This window comes from Oncorhynchus gorbuscha, linkage group LG24 (genome assembly GCF_021184085.1).
Source record: "Oncorhynchus gorbuscha isolate QuinsamMale2020 ecotype Even-year linkage group LG24, OgorEven_v1.0, whole genome shotgun sequence".
Classification (NCBI taxonomy): domain Eukaryota; kingdom Metazoa; phylum Chordata; class Actinopteri; order Salmoniformes; family Salmonidae; genus Oncorhynchus; species Oncorhynchus gorbuscha.
The window spans coordinates 39,369,673-39,392,662 of NC_060196.1; the positions used below are offsets into that span (position 1 = coordinate 39,369,673).

The following is a 22,990-nucleotide window of genomic DNA, read 5'->3' on the forward strand; positions in this document are numbered from 1 at the left end:
CAGACAGCCCAGGACTTCCACATCCGGCTTTTTCCCCCTAGGGATCGTCTGAGACCAGCCACCCAGGCAGCTGATGAAACTATTGGTTTGCACAACCTTAGAATTTCTTCACAAACTGTCAGAAACCGTCTCAGGGAAGCTTATCTGCGTACTCGTCATAACTGACTTCAGAGGGCAAACGCTCACCTTCGATGACCACTGGCACGCTGGAAAAGTGTGTTTCACAGGGAATCACAGTTCCAACTGTACCTGGTATATGTCAGATAGCTTGTATGGTGTCGTGTTGGTGAGCGGTTTGCTGATGTCAATGTTGTGAACAGAGTGCCTCATGGTTGCGGTATGGAAAAAAACAATTGCATTTTATCGATGGCAATGTGAATGCACAGAGATTCCGTGACGAGATCCTGAGGCCCATTGTCGTGCCATTCATCCGCCGCCATCACCTCATGTTTCAGCATGATAATGCACAGCCCCATGTCGCAAGGATCTGTACACAATTCCTGGATGCTGAAAATGTTCCAGTTCTTCCATAGCCTGCAAACTCACCAGACATGTCACCCATTGAGCATGTTTGAGATGCTCTGGATCTACGTGTATGACAGACGGTGGGTTCCAGTTCCAGGCAACATCCAGCAACTTTGCACAGCCATTGAAGAGGAGTGGGACAACATTCCAGACTACAATTAACAGCCTGATCATCTCTATGTGAAGGAGATGTCGTGCTTCCATGAACTCTTTCCTTATATGAACTGTAATTGTTGCGTTTATATTTTTGTTCACCGTATATAGGCTTATGTCCACAATAGTCTGTTAGAATCAGCGCACACCTGTCTGTTGACTTTCTCTTTTCCTGAATTTTAGAGCAGTGCCCAGCTAGCTCTCAATTTGACGTTGTCATCGGGTGTACTCAACCGAGAGGGAATCCATTGCCCTGGATAACTGTAGCTACGTCTGCTGCTGTACCCACACTTCCGCTCTGCAAGAGGCACGCGTCCAGGCATTCACCGACACAAAGAAAGGTGGGCATATCTAACAATGAATGCTTTTAAAATATCGTGAAATATGTATCCATATTGTATTGTTTGGCGCGTCTGGGGGGGTCGACATTTGGATCTCGTCGGTGGATAGGATCTATCCGTCGGGGGAAATTGAAGAAAATGGTCTGTCCTAAAGACTGGACTGAGATCAGCTTTTGCTGAATGTCGAGGGATAAAGATGCCAATATTCGGTCGAATTGTAAAACACATTGGCTTCGGTCTACAGATTCAACTAGTTTAGCATAAATATTCGGCAAATTCTCTTATGTGCATCTGATTTCAAAGTGAAAGTTTCAAGTCAAAGAGTACTCACTCAGTGGGAATGAGAAAAGTTCCCCAAACGAATGCAACATTGTCCAATCCATTTTAGGCTACATTGGGCTATTTAATCAATTGAGGGAATAAGGCAATAGGCAACCCCCCCCGTCGGTCTTATTTGGCTGTAAATAATAAGAGCTGTGTGCTCCTTTGTTGTAGCACAACCCAGCTAAAATAACGCTTCAGTGCAAACATTAGCATAAGGTCACTAGGTTAATCTCTTAGAGCCTTATGAAAGACTGGGGATAATTATTTTACTATAAGCAGGATAAGTTCATATTGAATTGAGTATGTAAACCTCTGAACCTATCGTTGCTTGGAGCCAGTTACGTTAAAGGTCGCATTGTTGCTGCTGGTTATTGATGGCATACATCGAATATTGGCAGTGCTGCTGAACTGGGAGGTATAGATCTTAGGTGTTTGTTGTTTTTCTGTAGCCTGAATGTTGCTTTTTATTTTCGTCTGTACAGGTCGTTATGTCGGATGAGGATTCGCGTGCCAGCGTTAGTTCTTCTTCCTCAATTTATCAGCAGTTAAAAATAAACGCGCCTAAGAAACGAGCAGAAAGCAAAGCCATCATGAGCAAGACCTCCAAACTCCTCTCCACCAGCGCCAAAAGGTAAGGACTAGGCTGATTGTTGCTGTCAAATACATACAATGTTTCATTGAGTTGATATGTTGTAATATAGTGGCTCACGCGCAGCCACTCTTGATATAATGTATCGTCTTATAATTTCCTGGCGCGTGTCACTGTGTTTGATTTGTAGTGGACAACTTTCTGAATATGTTACGTATATAAATATTTTGTCGACCGTTTTAAAATGTTCTCAACCATCTTCAGTTCACGGTTGTCAAACTTTTAAAAAAATGGTCATCCCATTGAATCAAAGGCTAACTAATTTGCATATTAACTTGAAGTGTGTTATTAAATTGTGGTAAGAGGAATGCTTAAAAAAATTGCACAATGGAGTTTGTATATGTTTGTCCTCAACCTGTTTTATGATCTGTCTCAATCCTTTGGTAAAATTAGCCTTCTGGGCATTTTGGTTGTCTGCCATGACAATGCATCTGGTTCTCATAGCCCCCACCCAAAATACTTCATGTGGCTATGCTTGTTCCATATTATTTATCTGCTGTAAGAATCAAGACCATGTGAGTAATGATATCATTTGAATTTGTGCTTTATTTCAGAATTCAGAAGGAGTTGGCTGACATTACTTTGGATCCACCACCGAACTGCAGGTAGGCTTGATTGTGTGTGTGTGTGTGCGACATCATTTAAGTCATTTAGCAGACGCTCTTATCCAGAGCGACTTACAAATTGGTGCATTCACCTTATGACATCCAGTGGAACAGTCACTTTACAATAGTGCATCTAAATCTTAAAGGGGGGTGAGAGGGAATACTTATCCTATCCTAGGTATTCCTTAAAGAGGTGGGGTTTCAGGTGTCTCCGGAAGGTGGTGATTGACTCCGCTGTCCTGGCGTCGTGAGGGAGTTTGTTCCACCATTGGGGGGCCAGAGCAGCGAACAGTTTTGACTGGGCTGAGCGGGAGCTGTACTTCCTCAGTGGTAGGGAGGCGAGCAGGCCAGAGGTGGATGAACGCAGTGCCCTTGTTTGGGTGTAGGGCCTGATCAGAGCCTGGAGGTACTGAGGTGCCGTTCCCCTCACAGCTCCGTAGGCAAGCACCATGGTCTTGTAGCGGATGCGAGCTTCAACTGGAAGCCAGTGGAGAGAACGGAGGAGCGGGGTGACGTGAGAACTTGGGAAGGTTGAAAACCAGACGGGCTGCGGCGTCCTGGATGAGTTGAAGGGGTTTAATGGCACAGGCAGGGAGCCCAGCCAACAGCGAGTTGCAGTAATCCAGACGGGAGATGACAAGTGCCTGGATTAGGACCTGCGCCGCTTCCTGTGTGAGGCAGGGCGTACTCTGCGGATGTTGTAGAGCATGAACCTACAGGAACGGGCCACCGCCTTGATGTTGGTTGAGAACGACAGGGTGTTGTCCAGGATCACACCAAGGTTCTTAGCGCTCTGGGAGGAGGACACAATGGAGTTGTCAACCGTGATGGAGAGATCATGGAACGGGCAGTCCTTCCCCGGGAGGAAGAGCAGCTCCGTCTTGCCGAGGTTCAGCTTGAGGTGGTGATCCGTCATCCACACTGATATGTCTGCCAGACATGCAGAGATGCGATTCGCCACCTGGTAGGAGCGACCTGACATGATACACACAATTCTGACATGTGTCCTGGAAGGCCAGTTAAGTGTTAAAGAAGAGATGTGCTTAGTTGGGCCTGTAGCAATACAACACACACACACACACACACACACACACACACACACACACACACTCTAAGGAGACAGGAGATATTAAAGCAGCTCCTTGTCATGTGTTAATGAACCTTGAAGGTCACAGAGGGAGTTAATATCTGTATGTACAGTACCTTAAAGTATTCATACCCCTTGACCTATTCCACATTGTTGTTAGTGTGAATTCAAAATTCATTCAATAAATGTTTCACCCATTTACACACAATACCCCTTAATGACAGTGAAAACATGTTTTTAGAATTTTTATGTAATTTACGTACAGTACCAGTCAAAAGTTGCTACACCTACTCATTCAAGGGTCTTTCTTTGTTTTTACTATTTTCTACATTGTAGAATAATAGTGAAGACATCACAACTATGAAATAACACAAATGGAATCATGTAATAATCAAGTGTTAAAATCAAAATAGATTTGAGGTTCTTCAAGTACCCACCCTTTGCCTTGATAGCTTTGCACACTCTTGGCATTCTCTTAACTAGTTTCATGAGGAATGGTTTTCCAACAGTCTTGAAGGAGTTCCCACATGCTGAGCACTTGTTGATTGCTCTTCCTTCACTCTGCGGTCCAATTCAGTCCAACTCATCCCAAACTATCTCAATTGGGTTGATGTCAGGTGAATCTATCATTCTCCTTCTTGGTCAAATAGCCCTTACAGAGCCTGGAGGTGTGGTTTGGGTCATTGTCCTGTTGAAAAACAAATGATAGTCACACTAAGCGCAAACCAGATGGGATGCCGTATCACTGCAGAATGTTGTGGTAACCATGCTGGTTAAGTGTGCGTTATATTCTAAATACATCACTGGCAGTGTCACCAGCAAAGTACCCTCACACCATCACACCTCCTCCATGCTTCATGGTGGGAATCACACATGTGGAGATCATCCGTTCACCTACTCTGTGTCTCAAAGACAGGGTGGTTGGAACCAAAAATCTCAAATTATGACTCTTTACACCAAAGGACATATTTCCACCGGTCTAATGTCCATTGCTCGTGTTTCTTGGCCCAAGCAAGTCTCTTCTTATTATTGGTGTCCTTTAGTAGTGGTTTATTTGCAGCAATTAAACCACGAAGGCCTGATTCACAGTCTCCTCTGAACAGTTGATGTTGAGATGTGTCTGTTACTTGAACTCTGTGAAGCATTTATTTGGGCTGCAATATCTGAGGCTGATAACTCTAATGAATGTATCCTCTGCAGCAGAGGTAACTCTAGGTCTTCCTTACCTGTGGCGGTCATCATGAGAGCCTGTTTCATCATAGCGCTTGATGGTTTTTGCAACTGCATTTGAAGAAACGTTCAAAGTTCTTGACATTTTCTGGATTGACTGACCTTCATGTTCTTAAAGTAATGATTGCCTGCTGTTTCTCTGCTTATTTGAGCTGTTCTTGCCATAATATGGACTTGGTCTTTTACCAAATAGGGCTATCTTCTGTATACTACCTTGTCACAACACAACTGATTGGCTCAAACACATTAAGAAGGAAAGAAATTCCACAAATTAACTTTTAACAAGGCACACCTGTTAATTGAAATGCATTCTAGGTGACTACCTCATGAAGCTGGTTGAGAGAATGCCATGAGTGTGCAAAGCTGTCATCAAGTCAAAGGATGGCTTCTTTGAAGAATCTCAAAAATATAATATATTTTCGATTTGTTTAACACTTTTTTTTTGGTTACGACATGATTCCATATGTGTTATTTCGTAGTTTTGATGGCTTCACTATTCTACAATGTAGAACATAGTAAAAATAAAGAACCCCTGGAATGAGTAAGTGTGTCAACTTTTGACTGGTACTGAAAGTATTTATACCCCCAAGTCAATACCTTTGGCTGCAATTACAGCTGTGTCTTTTTGGCTAAGTCTCTAAGAGCTTTGCATACCTGGACAATATTGCATGTTATTCTTCAAGCTCAGTCAAATTGGTTGTTGATCAAGACTTCGCATAGATTTTCAAGACAATTTTAAGTCAAAACTGTAACTAGGCCACTCGGGAACATTCAATGCTGTCTTGGTAAGCAATTCCAGTGTATATTTGGCCATGTGTTTTAGGTTATTGTTCTGCTGAAAGGTGAATTTGTCTCCCAGTGTCTGTTGGAAAGCAGACTGAACCAGGTTTTCCTCTAGGATGTTGCCTGTGCTTATAGCTATATTCCAAAAAAATGTATACTAAAAAGAAACTCTCTAGTCCTTTCCAATGACAAGCATACCCATAACATCATGCAGCCACCACCATGCTTGACAAGTGGTACTTTGATGTGTTGAATTTGCCCCAAACATAATGCTTTGTATTCAGGACAGAAAGTGTGTTTTCCACACTTTTTGCAGTATTACTTTAGTGCCTTAATGCACACAGAATGCATGTTTTAGAGTACTTTTACTCTATACAGGCTTCCTCCTTTTCACCTCTGTCATTTAGGTTAGTATTGTGGAGTAAGTTAACTGAATGGATCAAAAACTTTTTTTTTCTCATCACAGCCATTAAACTCTTTAACCATTTTAAAATCACCATTGGCCTCATGGTGAAATCCCTGACCAGTTTCCTTCCTCCTCAGCAACTGAGGTAAGGACATATTAGTATATTAGTGGTGTATATTAGTGGTGACTGGGTGGTGACTGGGTGCATTGATACACCATCCAAAGTGTAATTTAATAACTTCACCATGCTCAAAGAGATATTCAATGTCTGCTTTTTAAATTTTTTACACCTACCAATAGCTGCCCTTTGCGAGGCATTTAAAAACCTCCCTGGTCTTTGGTTAAATCTGTGCTTGAAATTCACTACTCAATTGAGGGACCCTACAGATAATTGTTTGTGTGGGGTACAGAGATGGGGTAGTTATTTAAAATCATGTTAACCACTATTATAACTGAACACGTAATGAGTCCATGCCTATTATTATATGACTTGTTAAGCACATTTTTACTCCTGAACTTATTCTTGCCATAAACCAAGGAGTTGAATAATTATTGACTCAAGACATTTCTGCTTTAAATTTTTTATTAACCTTTTGCTCCTACCTGACACGCAGGCGTCCCATCTAGACATCTGGAAATGCAAATGCGCTACGCTAAATGCTAATAGCACTCGTTAAAACTCAAACGTTCATTAAAATACACATGCAGGGTATTGAATTAAAGCTACACTCGTTGTGAATCCAGGCAACAAGTCAGATGTTTAAAATGCTTTTCGGCGAAAGCATGAGAAGCTATTATCTGATAGCATGTAACACCCCAAAAGACCCGCAGGGGACGTAAACAAAATAATTAGCATAGTCAGCGCTACACAAAACGCACAAATAAAATATAAAACATTCATTACCTTTGACCATCTTCTTTGTTGGCACTCCTAGATGTCCCATAAACACTATTTGGGTCTTTTTTTCGATTAAATCGGTCCATATATAGCCTAGATATCGATCTATGAAGACTGTGTGATCAACGAAAAAAATTGCGTTTTATAACGTAACGTCATTTTTTTAATTAAAAAAGTCGACGATAAACTTTCACAAAACACTTCGAAATACTTTTGTAATGCAACTTTAGGTATTAGTAAACGTTAATAAGCGATCAAATTGATCACGAGGCAATGTATATTCTATAGCTGTACGTCTGGAAATAATGTCCGGGTAAATCTCAACCAAAATATCCGGTCGGAGACCTGAAGAAATGGGCTGTCTCTTGTTCGTTTGACCAAGAAACAAAGCCTAGGCAAATGACAAGACTGTTGACATCGTGTGGAAGCTGTAGGTATTGCAACCTCGGCCCCATTTAATGTGGTTCACCTTTATCAATCGGTTGAAGTGGCGCATGGATATATTTTTCCATTTTCAGTGATCAGATTTTCCTGCACTTTTCGATGAAACGCACGTTCTGTTATAGTCACAGCCGTGATTTAACCAGTTTTAGAAATGTCTGAGTGTTTTCTATCCACACATACTAATCAAATGCATATACTATATTCCTGGCATGAGTAGCAGGGCGCTGAAATGTTGCGTGATTTTTAACAGAATGTTCGAAAAAGTAGAGGGTCGACTTAAAGAGGTTAATAAAAAAAAACATTCTATAAACACTTCCGTTTTTGTGTTATGTGTAGATTAGTTACAATCTCAATTGAATACATTTAAAATTCCGGCAGTAACATCAAAGTGGAAAAAGTCTAGGGGTGTGAGTACTTTCAGAAGGTAGTGTATATCTTGTTCAATGAGGTCAGAATTTACTCTCTGCTGCTGACAACAAGCTTATGGAATTGTGGCTCATGACGATCCTGTCTAGACCTTGAGAAGTGACCTGATTGCATGTTGGAGCAGCTCTCCAGACCACAACTGACAGACTCACACCAGTTCCAAAACAGACCATTAGCTAGCCGATGACCCTGGCATATGACTGCTATGGATTTGGCAGAGGCTGGCTCAATCGACGTATTTTATTTTAGCTTTACACTCTGCAGCTGAAGAGGACCATGAACAAAGAAATCCTATTTAGTCATTCAATCCATAGGTGTTTTTTTGTGGCCTGCTATGGTGCTGCTGTGGTATTGGGGAAGAGGAAGGAGTCCTGGTTAATCCAGAGGGTTTATGGGGGTTTAGAACCACATCACCACGTGTGGCCCAGGTGCTTGGGAAGGTGGGGGGGTACGTGCTTTGGGGGGGGGGGCTGACTCTATGCGCTATGTTCCAACCAGAGACAGTCTGCTGTGACCAGACTGGTGGACTGAGCAGACCTGGTGGTTGTGTCAAAGAACGGAAGTAATTCAGTGAACCAAGCTTGTGTGACAAATCGTCTTGCCAGAGACCTGAAGTCTTGCATTAACTCCCCCGAACTAATGCCTAGGCTTTAGCTCAGCAGACTAGCACAGTCGTATGGCTTGGTGTAGGAGACCTGGGTTCAAACCCAGTTGTCAGATCTGTTAATGATGAGTCTTTGTCCCCTGCCACTGAGGGAGCCAGCAGTGTTGCACTTCTATATAATCCTTTCACTGTGTATGTAAACACACACTAGTTGTGCTCCCTTTGCTAAGTAGCTGAAAAGGCGAATTCATTTTTGTACATCTCTATTTAGTATGCTTCATTGAACAGTCTGTTCATTTGGGTATGAATAATTAGGAGGCTAGGCCGATGCCTTGCAGATGTGTGCTGGATTACTCATTGATGAATCTGTCTGTGGGGTGTTTCTGATGGATGGACACTTCCCTTTTTCGCACAATTGAGACTGGCCAAGCCGTACTGCACTGGCCTGGTTATGTATCACCATAGTTGCTGGAGCCATGAAGCAAATGATAATGTAAAAAGATCAGTCGACCCAGTAAACCTACAATGCAGATGGGTCCAAGGCCACAAATGCCCTTTTCACACTATCTTTAAATGCAATGTACGCTCTTTGCATGAGGTAATTAGGGGTTTTAATGAACCTGTCAGTAAGTCCATTTCCCTGAACTGGATGTTTTCTGCCATAGCAAGCATGTCATGTTTTCTTATGGACACTACGTTCCTCAGATGCCATTCATCAAAATCTAATTATACTTGACATGGCATGCCACACACACCCCAGCCTCGTTTTATTTTTAAACGGTCTTGTCGTCATAGTGCAAACATCACATACTCTCTCACTTCCCCATCTCTCTCGCTCACTTCCATTCGTTTTCCTTTGATTGCTCTTTGGCTATTGCTCAATTGCACTTTTTTTTCTAGCACTCATTTTCCTTACTTTGACAAACACTCATACTCCCTCCCTTCAGGATGTAGCCCCTGGGTGTCTGGCCTTGCGGTAGCGTCTCGCTGGATTCCTGACATTCTCAGCGTTAAGGCTCATGACAGTAATTGAATGTTGAAGGCCTGTAGTGTGTGTGTACAGTGCATTCAAAGTATTCAGACCCCTTTCATTTTCCACATTCATTTACGTCACAGCAATCTACACACAATACCCCATAATGACAAAGCGAAAACAGGTTTTTAGAAATGTATAAAAAATAATAAAAGGATTTACGTAAGTATTCAGATCCTTTTTGTGTGCCTGTTTGTTCCTCTAAAGATATGCCAGTAGTTATTGTAATCCATCTGAGGTGCAGGTGATTCTTTGTTTACTCCCTCTAGTCTACTCTGAGTTTATTTTTTTAGATTGAGAGCCAGGGATTTTTTTTCTCCTTCTCTTAACCCATAACATTCTAAGTCAGGGGAGGGGACTCTACGAAGCTTTATGGAATTGTTTTAAGAAGGTCATATCAAGGGCCATTTGAACTATTTGATTTAGAATGTTAAGACCCCTTACTGCTATTAACCTATACAAATGCTTTGTATAACATATTCACTATGTGGATAGTGCCAAAACAAAATCGAAATGAAGTTTGTTCTGAGGTGAATGCACCAATTTGTAAGTCGCTCTGGATAAGAGTGTCTGCTAAATGACTTGAATGTAAATGTAATGTAAATGTTCTGGAGTGCCTGTCTTTATATCTGAGAGACATGGGACATTTTTAAAATATTTAACTAGACAAGTCAATTCTTATTTACAATGACAGCCGACCTCGGCCAAACCCAGACGACGCTGTGCCAATTGTGCGCCGCCCTATGGGACTCCCAATCAAGGCCGGATGTGATACAGCCTGGATTCAAACCAGGGACTGTAGTGATGCCTCTTGAACTGAGATGCAATGCCTTAGAACTCTGCGCCACTCTGTAGCCCAAGAAAGAAAGATCAGGAAACAGTATTTTATTTATATTTTTTTTACAAGTATTTAACCCTTTATTTTTGGTACTGTCTCCATATGAACCGTCTTCATATGAACCGTCTCCATATATACTTCTATACATTTTTTTGTAAGGTCAAACTGATCGGACGCTGCAGACAATTTTGTGAGAAGACCGATTTTCGGGACGTCTCATGGTCTGACAAACACCGCTCTAGCTCTCACTTTTCACCGCAGAAGTGCAACATCGGTGGATTGAAATGCATCCAATGCAAAAACGGATCTCTAGCTTAGTGACAGATTTGTATGGGGATTTTTTGGGGGATATGCTAATTAGATTTCTGCGAGTGGGCGGGGACTTCAACTCTTTTACACATTACAATGTTACTGTTAGTGTTGAAGCTGTTGTGTGACTGATGGGGTGTGTGTGACTGCTGCCAAAGTCTCGAAAGCTTTTCATATCTATAAAAAGGCCTTTCCCTGGGGTGGAAGTGTCTAGCCCACGCTGCGTTGTTAGCTAGCTCTTATAAACCCAAAGTAGTGCTGCTACCTATTGTATCTCTGAGCTGTTATATCTGAAAGGAGCTGTGTTTGTTCGGAGGTCATGATCATTGGAGTTGGACCCATTATTGGAATAATGGAGGCTGTTTTCCTTGCTGTGTTCATGGTTCGTTGGGAAACTGTTGCCTCTTGTATTATCAGTGATTTGTTTATTTTGACAGGGAGTCAATACTGAGACCAAGGTTTGTTTTTCCAGGTGAGCCCTGTTTAGCACAACAATACACATCAAAATACAATATACACAAACTGCACTACCATATACACGTTATCATACAAAACCAATACATGAAAAGCAAAACAATCATAAACAGACCCATGATAGAGTAAAAAGGTCCCCTAATAGCAGTCTGAAATGCCATAGAACAGGGGTCTTCAACGGTTTCTTTCACAGGGACCCTTTCCCAGGCAAACGGCTAACCAGGAACCCCCGGCCAAGCAAACCGGCTACCCAGGAACCCCCGGCCAAGCAAACCGGCTACCCAGGAACCCCCGGCCAAGCAAACCGGCTACCCAGGAACCCCCGGCCAAGCAAACCGGCGACCCAGGAACCCCCGGCCAAGCAAAGGACCCAGGAACCCCGGCCAAGCAAACCGGCTACCCAGGGAACCGGCTACCCAGGAACCCCCGGCCAAGCAAACCGGCGACCCAGGAACCCCGGCCAAGCAAACCGGCGACCCAGGAACCCCGGCCCAAACCGGCAACCCAGGAACCCCCGGCCTAGCAAACCCGGCGACCCAGGAACCCCCGGCCTAGCAAACCCGGCGACCCAGGAACCCCCGGCCAAGCAAACCGGCGACCCAGGAACCCCGGCCAAGCAAACCGGCGACCCAGGAACCCCCGGCCAAGCAAACCGGCGACCCAGGAACCCCCATCATGTTAGCAAAGAAATGTGTATATATATTTATAATGTCTTATCAGCTGAATGGCAAGGAGGAAGTATCAACATTCTAAAATGAATATATTTGGTAGATTGTTATTTTTGTTGAGGAAGTGTAAACTCATCCTATTAGGTAAAGATAAGCTGCTATTAACAAAAATGTGTTTGGAGTTGTTTAAACCAAGGTTACTTTTTGCCAACACATAGCTAAGGGCTCTATTCAGGCTGTATTGCTGAAGCGTTTAAAGATTGCACGATAGAAATGTGAAGGTAATTTTCCGATTGAGCCGACATATGCATGAATGCAGTCTCCACTTATGCCTGAACATTGCCCCCACAGTAATGCTGAACTTCCACAATACGTATTGAATAGAGCCAAGAAAGAAAGATTACCAGCCGACTGGTAAGCGGATGCTTTTTCAAAGCCTATGTCAGACAATATTAGGAGTTGAGAAATAAAGTTGACATAATTAAAAATAAACTCCTCTTTTCCACTGCAGGTATGTCATTCAAAATGTGTTTATTCTGCTGCTAGCTATATTTATATGAACGTTGAAATAAAGAATTCCATTTTTTGTGTGTATAGTAGAAGTCATTAACTTGTTTTTTCAACCACTCCACAAATTTCTTGTTAACAAACTATGGTTTTGGCAAGTCTGTTAGGACATCTACTTTGTGCATGACACAAGTCATTTTTCCAAGAATTGTTGACAGACTATTTCACTTACAATTCACTGTATCACAATTCCAGTGGGTCAGAAGTTTACATACACTAAGTTTGCTGTGCCTTTAAACAGCTTGAAAAATTCCAGAAAATGATGTCATGGCTTTAGAAGCTTCTGATAGGCTAATTTGACATTTGAGTCAATTGGCGGTGTACCTGTGAATGTATTTCAAGGCATACCTTCAAACCCAGTGCCTCTTTGCTTGACATCATGGGAAAATCAAAACAGACCTCAAAAAAATTGCATACCTCCACAAGTCTGGTTCATCCTTGGGAGCAATTTCCAAACACCTGAAGGTACCAGGTTCATCTATACAAACCTATAGTACGCAAGTATAAACACCATGCGACCACACAGCTGTCATACCGCTCAGGAAGAAGACGCGTTCTGTCTCCTAGAGATGAATGTACTTTGGTGTGAAAAGTTCAAATCAAACCCAGAACAACAGCAAAGGACCTTGTGAAGATGCTGGAGGAAACGGGTACAAAATTATCTACAGTGCCTTGCGAAAGTATTCGGCCCCCTTAAACTTTGCGGCCTTTTGCCATATTTCAGGCTTCAAACATAAAGATATAAAACTATTTTTTTGTGAAGAATCAACAACAAGTGGGACACAATCATGAAGTGGAACGACATTTATTGGATATTTCAAACTTTTTTTCTCAAATCAAAAACTGAAATTGGGCGTGCAAAATTATTCAGCCTCCTTAAGTAAATACTTTGTAGCGCCACCTTTTGCTGCGATTACAGCTGTAAGTCGCTTGGGGCATGTCTATCAGTTTTGCACATCGAGAGACTGAAATGTTTTCCCATTCCTCCTTGCAAAACAGCTCGAGCTCAGTGAGGTTGGATGGAGAGCATTTGTGAACAGCAGTTTTCAGTTCTTTCCACAGATTCTCGATTGGATTCAGGTCTGGACTTAGACTTGGCCATTCTAGCACCTGGATATGTTTATTTTTGAACCATTCCATTGTAGATTTTGCTTTATGTTTTGGATCATTGTCTTGTTGGAAGACAAATCTCCATCCCAGTCTCAGGTCTTTTGCAGACTCCATCAGGTTTTCTTCCAGAATGGTCCTGTATTTGGCTCCATCCATCTTCCCATCAATTTGAACCATCTTCCCTGTCCCTGCTGAAGAAAAGCAGGCCCAAACCATGATGCTGCCACCACCATGTTTGACAGTGGGGATGGTGTGTTCAGGGTGATGCGCTGTGTTGCTTTTACGCCAAACATAACGTTTTGCATTGTTGCCAAAAAGTTCAATTTTGGTTTCATCTGACCAGAGAACCTTCTTCCACATGTTTGGTGTGTCTCCCAGGTGGCTTGTGGCAAACTTTAAACGACACTTTTTATGGATATCTTTAAGAAATGGCTTTCTTCTTGCCACTCTTCCATAAAGGCCAGATTTGTGCAATATACGACTGATTGTTGTCCTATGGACAGAGTCTCCCACCTCAGCTGTAGATCTCTGCAGTTCATCCAGAGTGATCATGGGCCTCTTGGCTGCATCTCTGATCAGTCTTCTCCTTGTATGAGCTGAAAGTTTAGAGGGACGGCCAGGTCTTGGTAGATTTGCAGTGGTCTGATACTCCTTCCATTTCAATATTATCGCTTGCACAGTGCTCCTTGGGATGTTTAAAGCTTGGGAAATCTTTTGTATCCAAATCCGGCTTTAAACTTCTTCACAACAGTATATCGGACCTGCCTGGTGTGTTCCTTGTTCTTCATGATGCTCTCTGCGCTTTTAACGGACCTCTGAGACTATCACAGTGCAGGTGCATTTATACGGAGACTTGATTACACACAGGTGGATTGTATTTATCATCATTAGTCATTTAGGTCAACATTGGATCATTCAGAGATCCTTACTGAACTTCTGGAGAGTTTGCTGCACTGAAAGTAAAGGGGCTGAATAATTTTGCACGCCCAATTTTTCAGTTTTTGATTCGTTAAAGTTTGAAATATCCAATAAATGTTGTTACACTTCATGATTGTGTCCCACTTGTTGTTGATTCTTCACAAAAAAATACAGTTTTATATCTTTATGTTTGAAGCCTGAAATGTGGCAAAAGGTCGCAAAGTTCAAGGGGGCCGAATACTTTCGCAAGGCACTGTATATCCACAGTAAAACGAGTCCAATATCAACATTAGCAAGGAAGAAGCCACTGCTCAAAAACCACCATAAAAAAGCCAGACTATGGTTTGCAACTGCAAATGGGGACAGAGATTGTACTTTTTTGAGAAATGTCCTCTGGTCTGATGAAACAAATATAGAACTGTTTGGCCATAATGACCATGACCAAACATAACGTTTGGAGGAAAATGGGAACGCTTGCAAGCCGAAGAACACCATCCCAACCGTGAAGCACAGGGCGGTAGCATCATGTTGTGGGGGTGCTTTGCTGCAGGAGGGACTGGTGCACTTCACAAAATAGATGGCATCATGAGGGAGGAAAATTATGTGGATGTATTGAAGCAGCATCTCAAGACATCAGTCAGGAAGTTCAAGCTTGGTCTCAAATGCGTCTTCCAAATGGACAATGACCCCAAGCATACTTCCAAAGTTGTGGCAAAATGGCTTAAGGACAACAAGGTCAAGGTATTGGAGTGGCCATCACAAAGTCCAGACCTCAATCCTATAGAAAATGTGTAGGCAGATCTGAAAAAGAGTGTGCGAGCTAGGAGGCCTACAAACCTGACTCAGTTACACCAGCTCTGTCAGGAGGAATGGGACAAAATTCACCCAACTTATTGTGGGAAGCTTGTGGAAGGCTACCCAAAACATTTGACCCAAGTTAAACAATTTAAAGGCAATGCTACCAAATACTAATTGAGTGTATGTAAACTTCTGACCCAATGGGAATGTGATGAAAGAAATAAAAGCTGAAATAAATCATTCTCTCTACTATTATTTGGATATTTCACATTCTTATATTCCTATATACCAGGTGCGTCAGAGGAAGGCCCAACCTTTGCTACCGCACGTACTGGAGTCTAGGTCCAAAAGGCTCCTTAACAGCTTCTATCGCCAAGTCTTAACACTGCTGAACAACACCCAGACTATTTACATTGATCCCCCCCCCCACCTCTTGTTTTTACACTGCTGCTACTCGTGATTTATCTATGCATAGTCACTTTGCCCCTACCTGCATGTACAAATGACCTCGACTAACCTGTACTTTGGCACATTGACTCAGTACTTGTACCCCCTGTATAAAGCCTCGTTATTTTGTAACCGTTTATTTTGTAAATATGTTCTTAACCAACAATGCCGTTAAATAAATAGTTAAGGGCTTTTAAGTAAGTAAGCATTTCACGGTAAGGTTGTATTCGGCGCATGTGACATAACATTTGATTTGACTCCCTGCAGTACTTCCGCGGACCCTCGGTTGAATACTCCTGCCCTAAAGGCACCAATTCCTCCAAGTGCTTTGGAGATCTTTCCGCACAAGGTGCAAAAAAACTGAAAGTATATGTGCCCAACTCCGTTGAGATGGAAGGGATCCACAGAGATGGCCATCCCTGAGACCGGGTCTGGGAAGTCATACTATAAGTTAATAATGAAGTAAGGTACGGCAGAAGTTTATGCAGGAGGGCTTTATAAACAAAGAGTCCAACTCATCTACAACACTTAAAGGACCAGCCTTTCTAATACAGAATGCAGTGACGTGTACTGAACCTATCGCCCCTAATAAAGTGGAATGTGCTATGATAAACTGCATCCAATGGCTTCAAAACAGTGGCAGCTGCATTCATAGTCATATAGACAATATCCCCATAGTCTATAACCAGAATGAATGTCAACTGAATTATTAGTTTTCTCCTATTTAATTAAAGGCATGACCTATTTTTATAAAATCCCATTTTCATCCGTAATTTCTTAACTCATCAACATGCTTTTTGAAAGAGAGCTTTTTCGTCAATCCGGGATGCCCAGATATTTATAAGCGTGGACACGATCAATGAAGGCACCATCCATGCATAAATCATCAGAGATATTTGTACGGGATTTGGAGAATAACATTTTACTTGGTTTAAACTGCATTAAGTACCAATTTCAGTTCAACAAAGGGAGGGACACACTGTAGAAAAACTTATGAAAGTGAAATGTTTTTTCTTATCCAGGTAATAAATACCTTCCTGTTTCATTCAGTTTCCAAACAGTTTCTGGCAGATGGGTTCCCCCTCTTTAACACCTCTTCAGTTTATGATTCATTCTGATTCATATCCCCGGGTGGTTTTGCTCTATAAGTCTCCTGAAGGCTTTGTGGGAACAGAACAGACATTCGAGATGTGGTTTATATCCAGCCAGGGAGGGAACACCTCTGGGAAACGAGCAAAGGGAGGAAGTAAACCCACTGTAAACGATCAAATGAATGCCATGTTGTCTTCCCTACATTAAACATACCATCCATAGTGTTTCATGAATGAAGAAAACCTTGATGCGTTCTCATTACTCCTGGGATGCTAGGTACTTGAAATGGAAAGACCACCTCGGATAGATCACTCCTAATATTCATTCTATATTCATGCAATATTCCCTTTACATTACTGAAAGGAATGTTCACTCACGGGCTGATTGCCCACATAAATAGAATAGATAGTATTATACGTAGTGTACTGTATCTCTGTGCGATTGCCATTATCAGAAATGGGTAGTGTTTCTTCAGTCTTTCAGCCGCTCTGTTGAAGTGGTGTCATTATGCTATATTTTCTGTAATAACAGCCTAGTGTGCATTACACTGTGTTTAGCAGCTGCTAATGGGTTAGAGATGTGATGACAGTCAGTACACATAAAGAAGACAGCTGAGGAGAACCATCCTCAGTGAATTGTAATAAAAATAATCACGTTAAAACGTTATCCTTTTTAGATAAACCTGTACTAAATATAATCATGACACCAAATAATTGATTTAAAACACTATTATGCAATGAAGTTCTACAGTAGCCTCAACAGCACTCTGTAGGGTAGCACCATGGTGTTGCTGGAAGACAGCTGGCTTCCGTCCTCCTCTGGGTACATTGACTTCAATACAAAACCTAGGAAGCTCATGGCTCTCACCCCCTTCCATAGACTTAAACAGTAATTATGACAACTTCCGTAGGATGTCCTCCAACCTATCAGAGCTCTTGCCGTGCAGCATGAGCTGACATGTTGTCCACCCAATCAAAGGATCAGAGAGAAATGTAGTACTAAAAGCATAAGCTACAGCTAGATAGCACTGCAGTGCATAAAATGTGGTGAGGAGAGACAATAGTTGAGCAGATTTGAACAAATGTTATTTTCTTCCAAAATGAAGGAGAAGCAAGGGAGAGAGATTTTGTCTTTTAGTTTCACTTAGCAAGTGCAGCCAGCTAGTTTGGCTTACTCAAATACCTTGCTCAAACGGAGGTTATCTAGCTGGCTATGATTATCCAACACAACACTGGAAATCTTCCAAGTCAAGGTAAGCTTTTGGTTTTACACATTTTCTTTGCTAACAGGGCCCGCTGGTGTAAGTGCTAAACTGCTTACTGACTGTACACTGTAACATTACAGCATGATTGTAGTGGGTTTACTAATGCGTTAGTTAGCTATGTTGACTATGACGTTACTTTAACTAATTCAGGCTGCATCACACCCGGCCGTGATTGTGCGCCGCTCTATGGGACTCCCAAATGGCCCAGCATTGTCCGGGTTTGGCCGTCATAGTAAACAAGAATTTGTTCTTAACTGACTAACTTAGTTCAATAAATAAACAAAATAGGGTGACAATGATGTAGGCTGTGTGTAGCGGTTATGATATAGTTTGGCTTGGAAAGGTTTGTTCTCCTCGTCACACACAGCTGCTGTTGTGCATTGAGGTCCACAAGCGAAGGTGAGAGGAGAGCACACAATTTCAGAAGGAATACATTGTGGCTGCTATGAAAGTGAACTGTGTTTTAAGGGTGATAAGGGGTCTATTCATTCCGCCGATTCTGTTAATATTTCTTAAATGGAACAAAACGGGGATAAACATACCTGAATTTGTCCAATAGAAACTATTGTTTGCAACTGTTGGACTAATGATTACACCCTATATCAGCTAGATGCAAGCAAGAGTGTGCAAGGCACTATTGAATGTGTCACCGTCTGTCACCTCAAATCTTTCTCTCGACCTGTGTGCACCTACGTTATAAACGTTCATTCATAAGCTAGGTTGAAGCAACCTCATGATGGGTACAGGGAAAATTAGTGTCATGTAGTAGCCTAAACCTATCACTGTTACATTGAACTGGGTGAATGGAATATGAATGACAGTCATCAATATGCTGTAATAAGGCCATACTCATGAAAAAAGGCACCGACCACCACTGCATGAAACAGTGTAATGTACCTCTGTTTGCAGTGCGGGTCCAAAAGGAGACAACATCTATGAGTGGAGATCCACCATCCTGGGGCCACCAGGCTCTGTGTACGAGGGAGGGGTCTTCTTCCTAGATATCGCCTTTACACCAGACTACCCCTTCAAACCACCCAAGGTAAGGTAAACACTCTAGTCAAAACAAGCGGACACAAACAATTATTAGAACATTCCTCAATATTACACAGCTATGTAGGATACCACTTTCTCACTAGAGAAGGGAACTTGTTATTGCCATATTGACCACTGGAGGGAGCTATGGCACTTGGATTTTATTGAAATTCAGGGTCTCTAGTTCTCTGCAAATTTCAAACAGTTAATGGTCAATTTAACCAAGCCAGACTCAAAAAGGCTTAAATTGAAATTTGGCTTCCATGATTAGACTGAATATCGGTTTGCATTGTTGAGTAGATTCTTTCTGTGTTGCTTTCAGGATCTACCACTGGAACATAAACAAGTCGGGGTGTATTGATATAGATCTACTTTGTTTCCTAGGTGACGTTCCGTACCAGGATCTACCACTGTAACATCAACAGTCAGGGTGTGATCTGTCTGGACATCCTGAAGGACAACTGGAGCCCCGCCCTCACCATCTCCAAGGTGCTGCTGTCCATCTGCTCCCTGCTCACTGACTGCAACCCTGGTAAGACCTAAGACACCATATTCTACTAGAATGCGGGTTCCATTGAAATTCATTGATTAGTGGCTGCTTTGAAGTGCAAACATTGTCATATGTGGAATTCCGTGTGTGCATATGTACTGGCAGATCAAAACTATCGTTGAAACCCTATCTATAACTCTGCGTGTTCTCCACCCCTTACAGCTGACCCTCTGGTAGGAAGCATCGCCACCCAATACACAACCAACAGACCAGAGCACGACAGGATAGCCAAACAGTGGACCAAGAGATACGCCACATAGATACACAGAACTGGGTCGTATTCATTAGGCACTACATGGACTTGTCCAATAACAAAAGTTAATTTGTTTCCCATAGCCAAACGTTTTCTGTTGCATGCCCTAACAACTACGACCCTGGGCAACATGAGAGGGGGAGGTTAGGGGGTGTCAGAGCTCCTTCTGGGATGGAGTGGGGGGGAACAGGAAGGGTAGAGAATAGGGGAGGATATTTATCTTGGAATTTAATTCTTCATCTCCTGATATTTTGTTTATGGTATTTAAGTTCTCCGACCCGTATATTAGCATCTATTTTGGCAATAATGCTTTTCAATGTGTTTCCTTGAAGTTCTTTAAAATTATTTAATTTTTAGCTAAGGAAATGAATTCTACATGTTTGGTATGTTTATATAAACCTGTCACACACAGCATGGTTACCTGGTAGAATTCCAAATCTCATTTCAGTGTGAATTTTTCAGATATTAGTTACCATTGGTGTAAGCCCTCTTGCATGTCTATCTGAATCTATAACATATATGCTGAAACATTCATATTGTAGCCTATACAGCACAATGTCTAGGTGGGAAAGTTGTGCTTCATGTCTTGCTGATTTCTTTAAATAACAGTCCCTCCATTTTATTGTTAAATTGAAATACATGCATATGTCAGAAAACAATGGACAACAATAAAAAATAAGTAGCAGCACAAGAATGTTATTTGGCTAGGTCTCATACACAAGACATGTACATTTTGGGAGGAAAGAGAATTGGAACATAGGTTCACTTCAATTCCCTGAATTGAAAGGAAATGAGTGGTATAAGAAACATAGTGGAAACTCCTGCCCCATGCCTCCCATCCAATGCTTTTAGATTTGTAGTAGTGAACGAGTGTACACTTCAGGAGAAAGGATATATTTGGATGCACTACAGAAGTCACATTCTCTTCACAACAATTCAGACATTTCATACAATTGTGTCCTACATGTTATCCCATTCCTACCCACTAGGAATTTAAGTTTAGTAAAGTGACAAATAAATTAAGTTAATAAAAAATTTCTCAAACATGTACAAAGAATAAAGTATTTAACAAATACACAACCAACTATTTAGGGTGCAACTGATTAAACAGACATTTGATCATCAGACCTGATCAAGGTAGTACCTTTGTTTTTTTGCCACTGGGCCATACACTAGGTAGTAAACTGGTGGGCCATACACACTAGGTAGTAAACTGGTGGGCCATACACACTAGGTAGTAAACTGGTGGGCCATACACTAGGTAGTAAACTGGTGGGCCATACACACTAGGTAGTAAACTGGTGGGCCATACACACTAGGTAGTAAACTGGTGGGCCATACACACTAGGTAGTAAACTGGTGGGCCATACACTAGGTAGTAAACTGGTGGGCCATACACTAGGTAGTAAACTGGTGGGCCATACACTAGGTAGTAAACTGGTGGGCCATACACTAGGTAGTAAACTGGTGGGCCATACACACTAGGTAGTAAACTGGTGGGCCATACACTAGGTAGTAAACTGGTGGGCCATACACACTAGGTAGTAAACTGGTGGGCCATACACACTAGGTAGTAAACTGGTGGGCCATACACACTAGGTAGTAAACTGGTGGGCCATACACTAGGTAGTAAACTGGTGGGCCATACACACTAGGTAGTAAACTGGTGGGCCATACACACTAGGTAGTAAACTGGTGGGCCATACACACTAGGTAGTAAACTGGTGGGCCATACACACTAGGTAGTAAACTGGTGGGCCATACACTAGGTAGTAAACTGGTGGGCCATACACACTAGGTAGTAAACTGGTGGGCCATACACTAGGTAGTAAACTGGTGGGCCATACACACTAGGTAGTAAACTGGTGGGCCATACACACTAGGTAGTAAACTGGTGGGCCATACACACTAGGTAGTAAACTGGTGGGCCATACACTAGGTAGTAAACTGGTGGGCCATACACTAGGTAGTAAACTGGTGGGCCATACACACTAGGTAGTAAACTGGTGGGTCATACACACTAGGTAGTAAACTGGTGGGCCATACACACTAGGTAGTAAACTGGTGGGCCATACACACTAGGTAGTAAACTGGTGGGCCATACACACTAGGTAGTAAACTGGTGGGCCATACACACTAGGTAGTAAACTGGTGGGCCATACACACTAGGTAGTAAACTGGTGGGCCATACACACTAGGTAGTAAACTGGTGGGCCATACACACTAGGTAGTAAACTGGTGGGCCATACACACTAGGTAGTAAACTGGTGGGCCATACACACTAGGTAGTAAGCTGGTGGGCCATACACACTAGGTAGTAAACTGGTAGGCCATACACACTACGTAGTAATATGCCTCACTCCCAAGGCACATTATATGGGCCTAGACCTTGCTGTAAAGCAGCTACTATAACCCTCCCATGGGATGGAGCACACAGAAACCATAGGGGTGTATATCACAAAGCAGGTTCACTAATTTAGCCAGCTTACTTTGAAAAACATTAAGATACATCTCTTGATTTGCAAGTATACCATTGACGTCAGAAGTTTACATACACTTAGGTTGGAGTCAGTAACTTGTTTTTTAACCACTCAACAAATATCATGTTAACAAACTATAGTTTTGGCAAGTCGGTTAGGACATCTACTTTGTCCATGACAATTAATATTTCCAACAATTGTTTACAGACAGATTATTTCACTGTATCACAATTCCAGTGGGTCAGAAGTTTACATACACTAAGTTGGCTGTGCCTTTAAACAGCTTGAAAAATTCCAGAAAATGTAATTGCATTAGAAGCATCTGATAGGCTAATTGACAAAATGTGAGTCAATTGAAGGTGTACCTGTGGATGTATTTCAAGGCCTACCTTCAAACTCAGTGCCTCTTTGCTTGACATCATGGGAAAATCAAATAGAAATCAGCCAAGACCTCAGCATTTTTTTGTAGACCTCCACATGTCTGGTTAATCCTTGGGAGCAATTTCCAAACACCTGAAGGTACCGCGTTCATCTGTACAAAACAATCGTACACAAGTATAAACGCCATGGGACGACACAGCCGTCATACTGCTCAGGAAGGAGACGCGTTCTGTCTCCTAGAGATGAACATACTTTGGTGCGAAAAGTGCAAATCAATCCCAGAACAACAGTAAAGGAC

At 42.2% G+C, this 22,990-nt stretch overlaps 1 protein-coding gene across 1 annotated transcript; it reads left to right on the top strand.

Moving 5' to 3' along the window:
• Nucleotides 1–866: 866 nt before the first annotated feature.
• On the top strand, nucleotides 867–20,892 carry LOC124012798 (ubiquitin-conjugating enzyme E2 E1-like). Its single transcript, XM_046326765.1, has 6 exons — nucleotides 867–1,019; nucleotides 1,826–1,974; nucleotides 2,547–2,597; nucleotides 18,903–19,035; nucleotides 19,413–19,560; nucleotides 19,741–20,892. Exons 2-6 carry the CDS (start codon nucleotides 1,832–1,834, stop codon nucleotides 19,836–19,838), a joined length of 573 nt encoding a protein of 190 aa, XP_046182721.1. The 5' UTR covers nucleotides 867–1,019; nucleotides 1,826–1,831; the 3' UTR covers nucleotides 19,839–20,892.
• The last annotated feature ends 2,098 nt before the right edge of the window (nucleotides 20,893–22,990 follow it).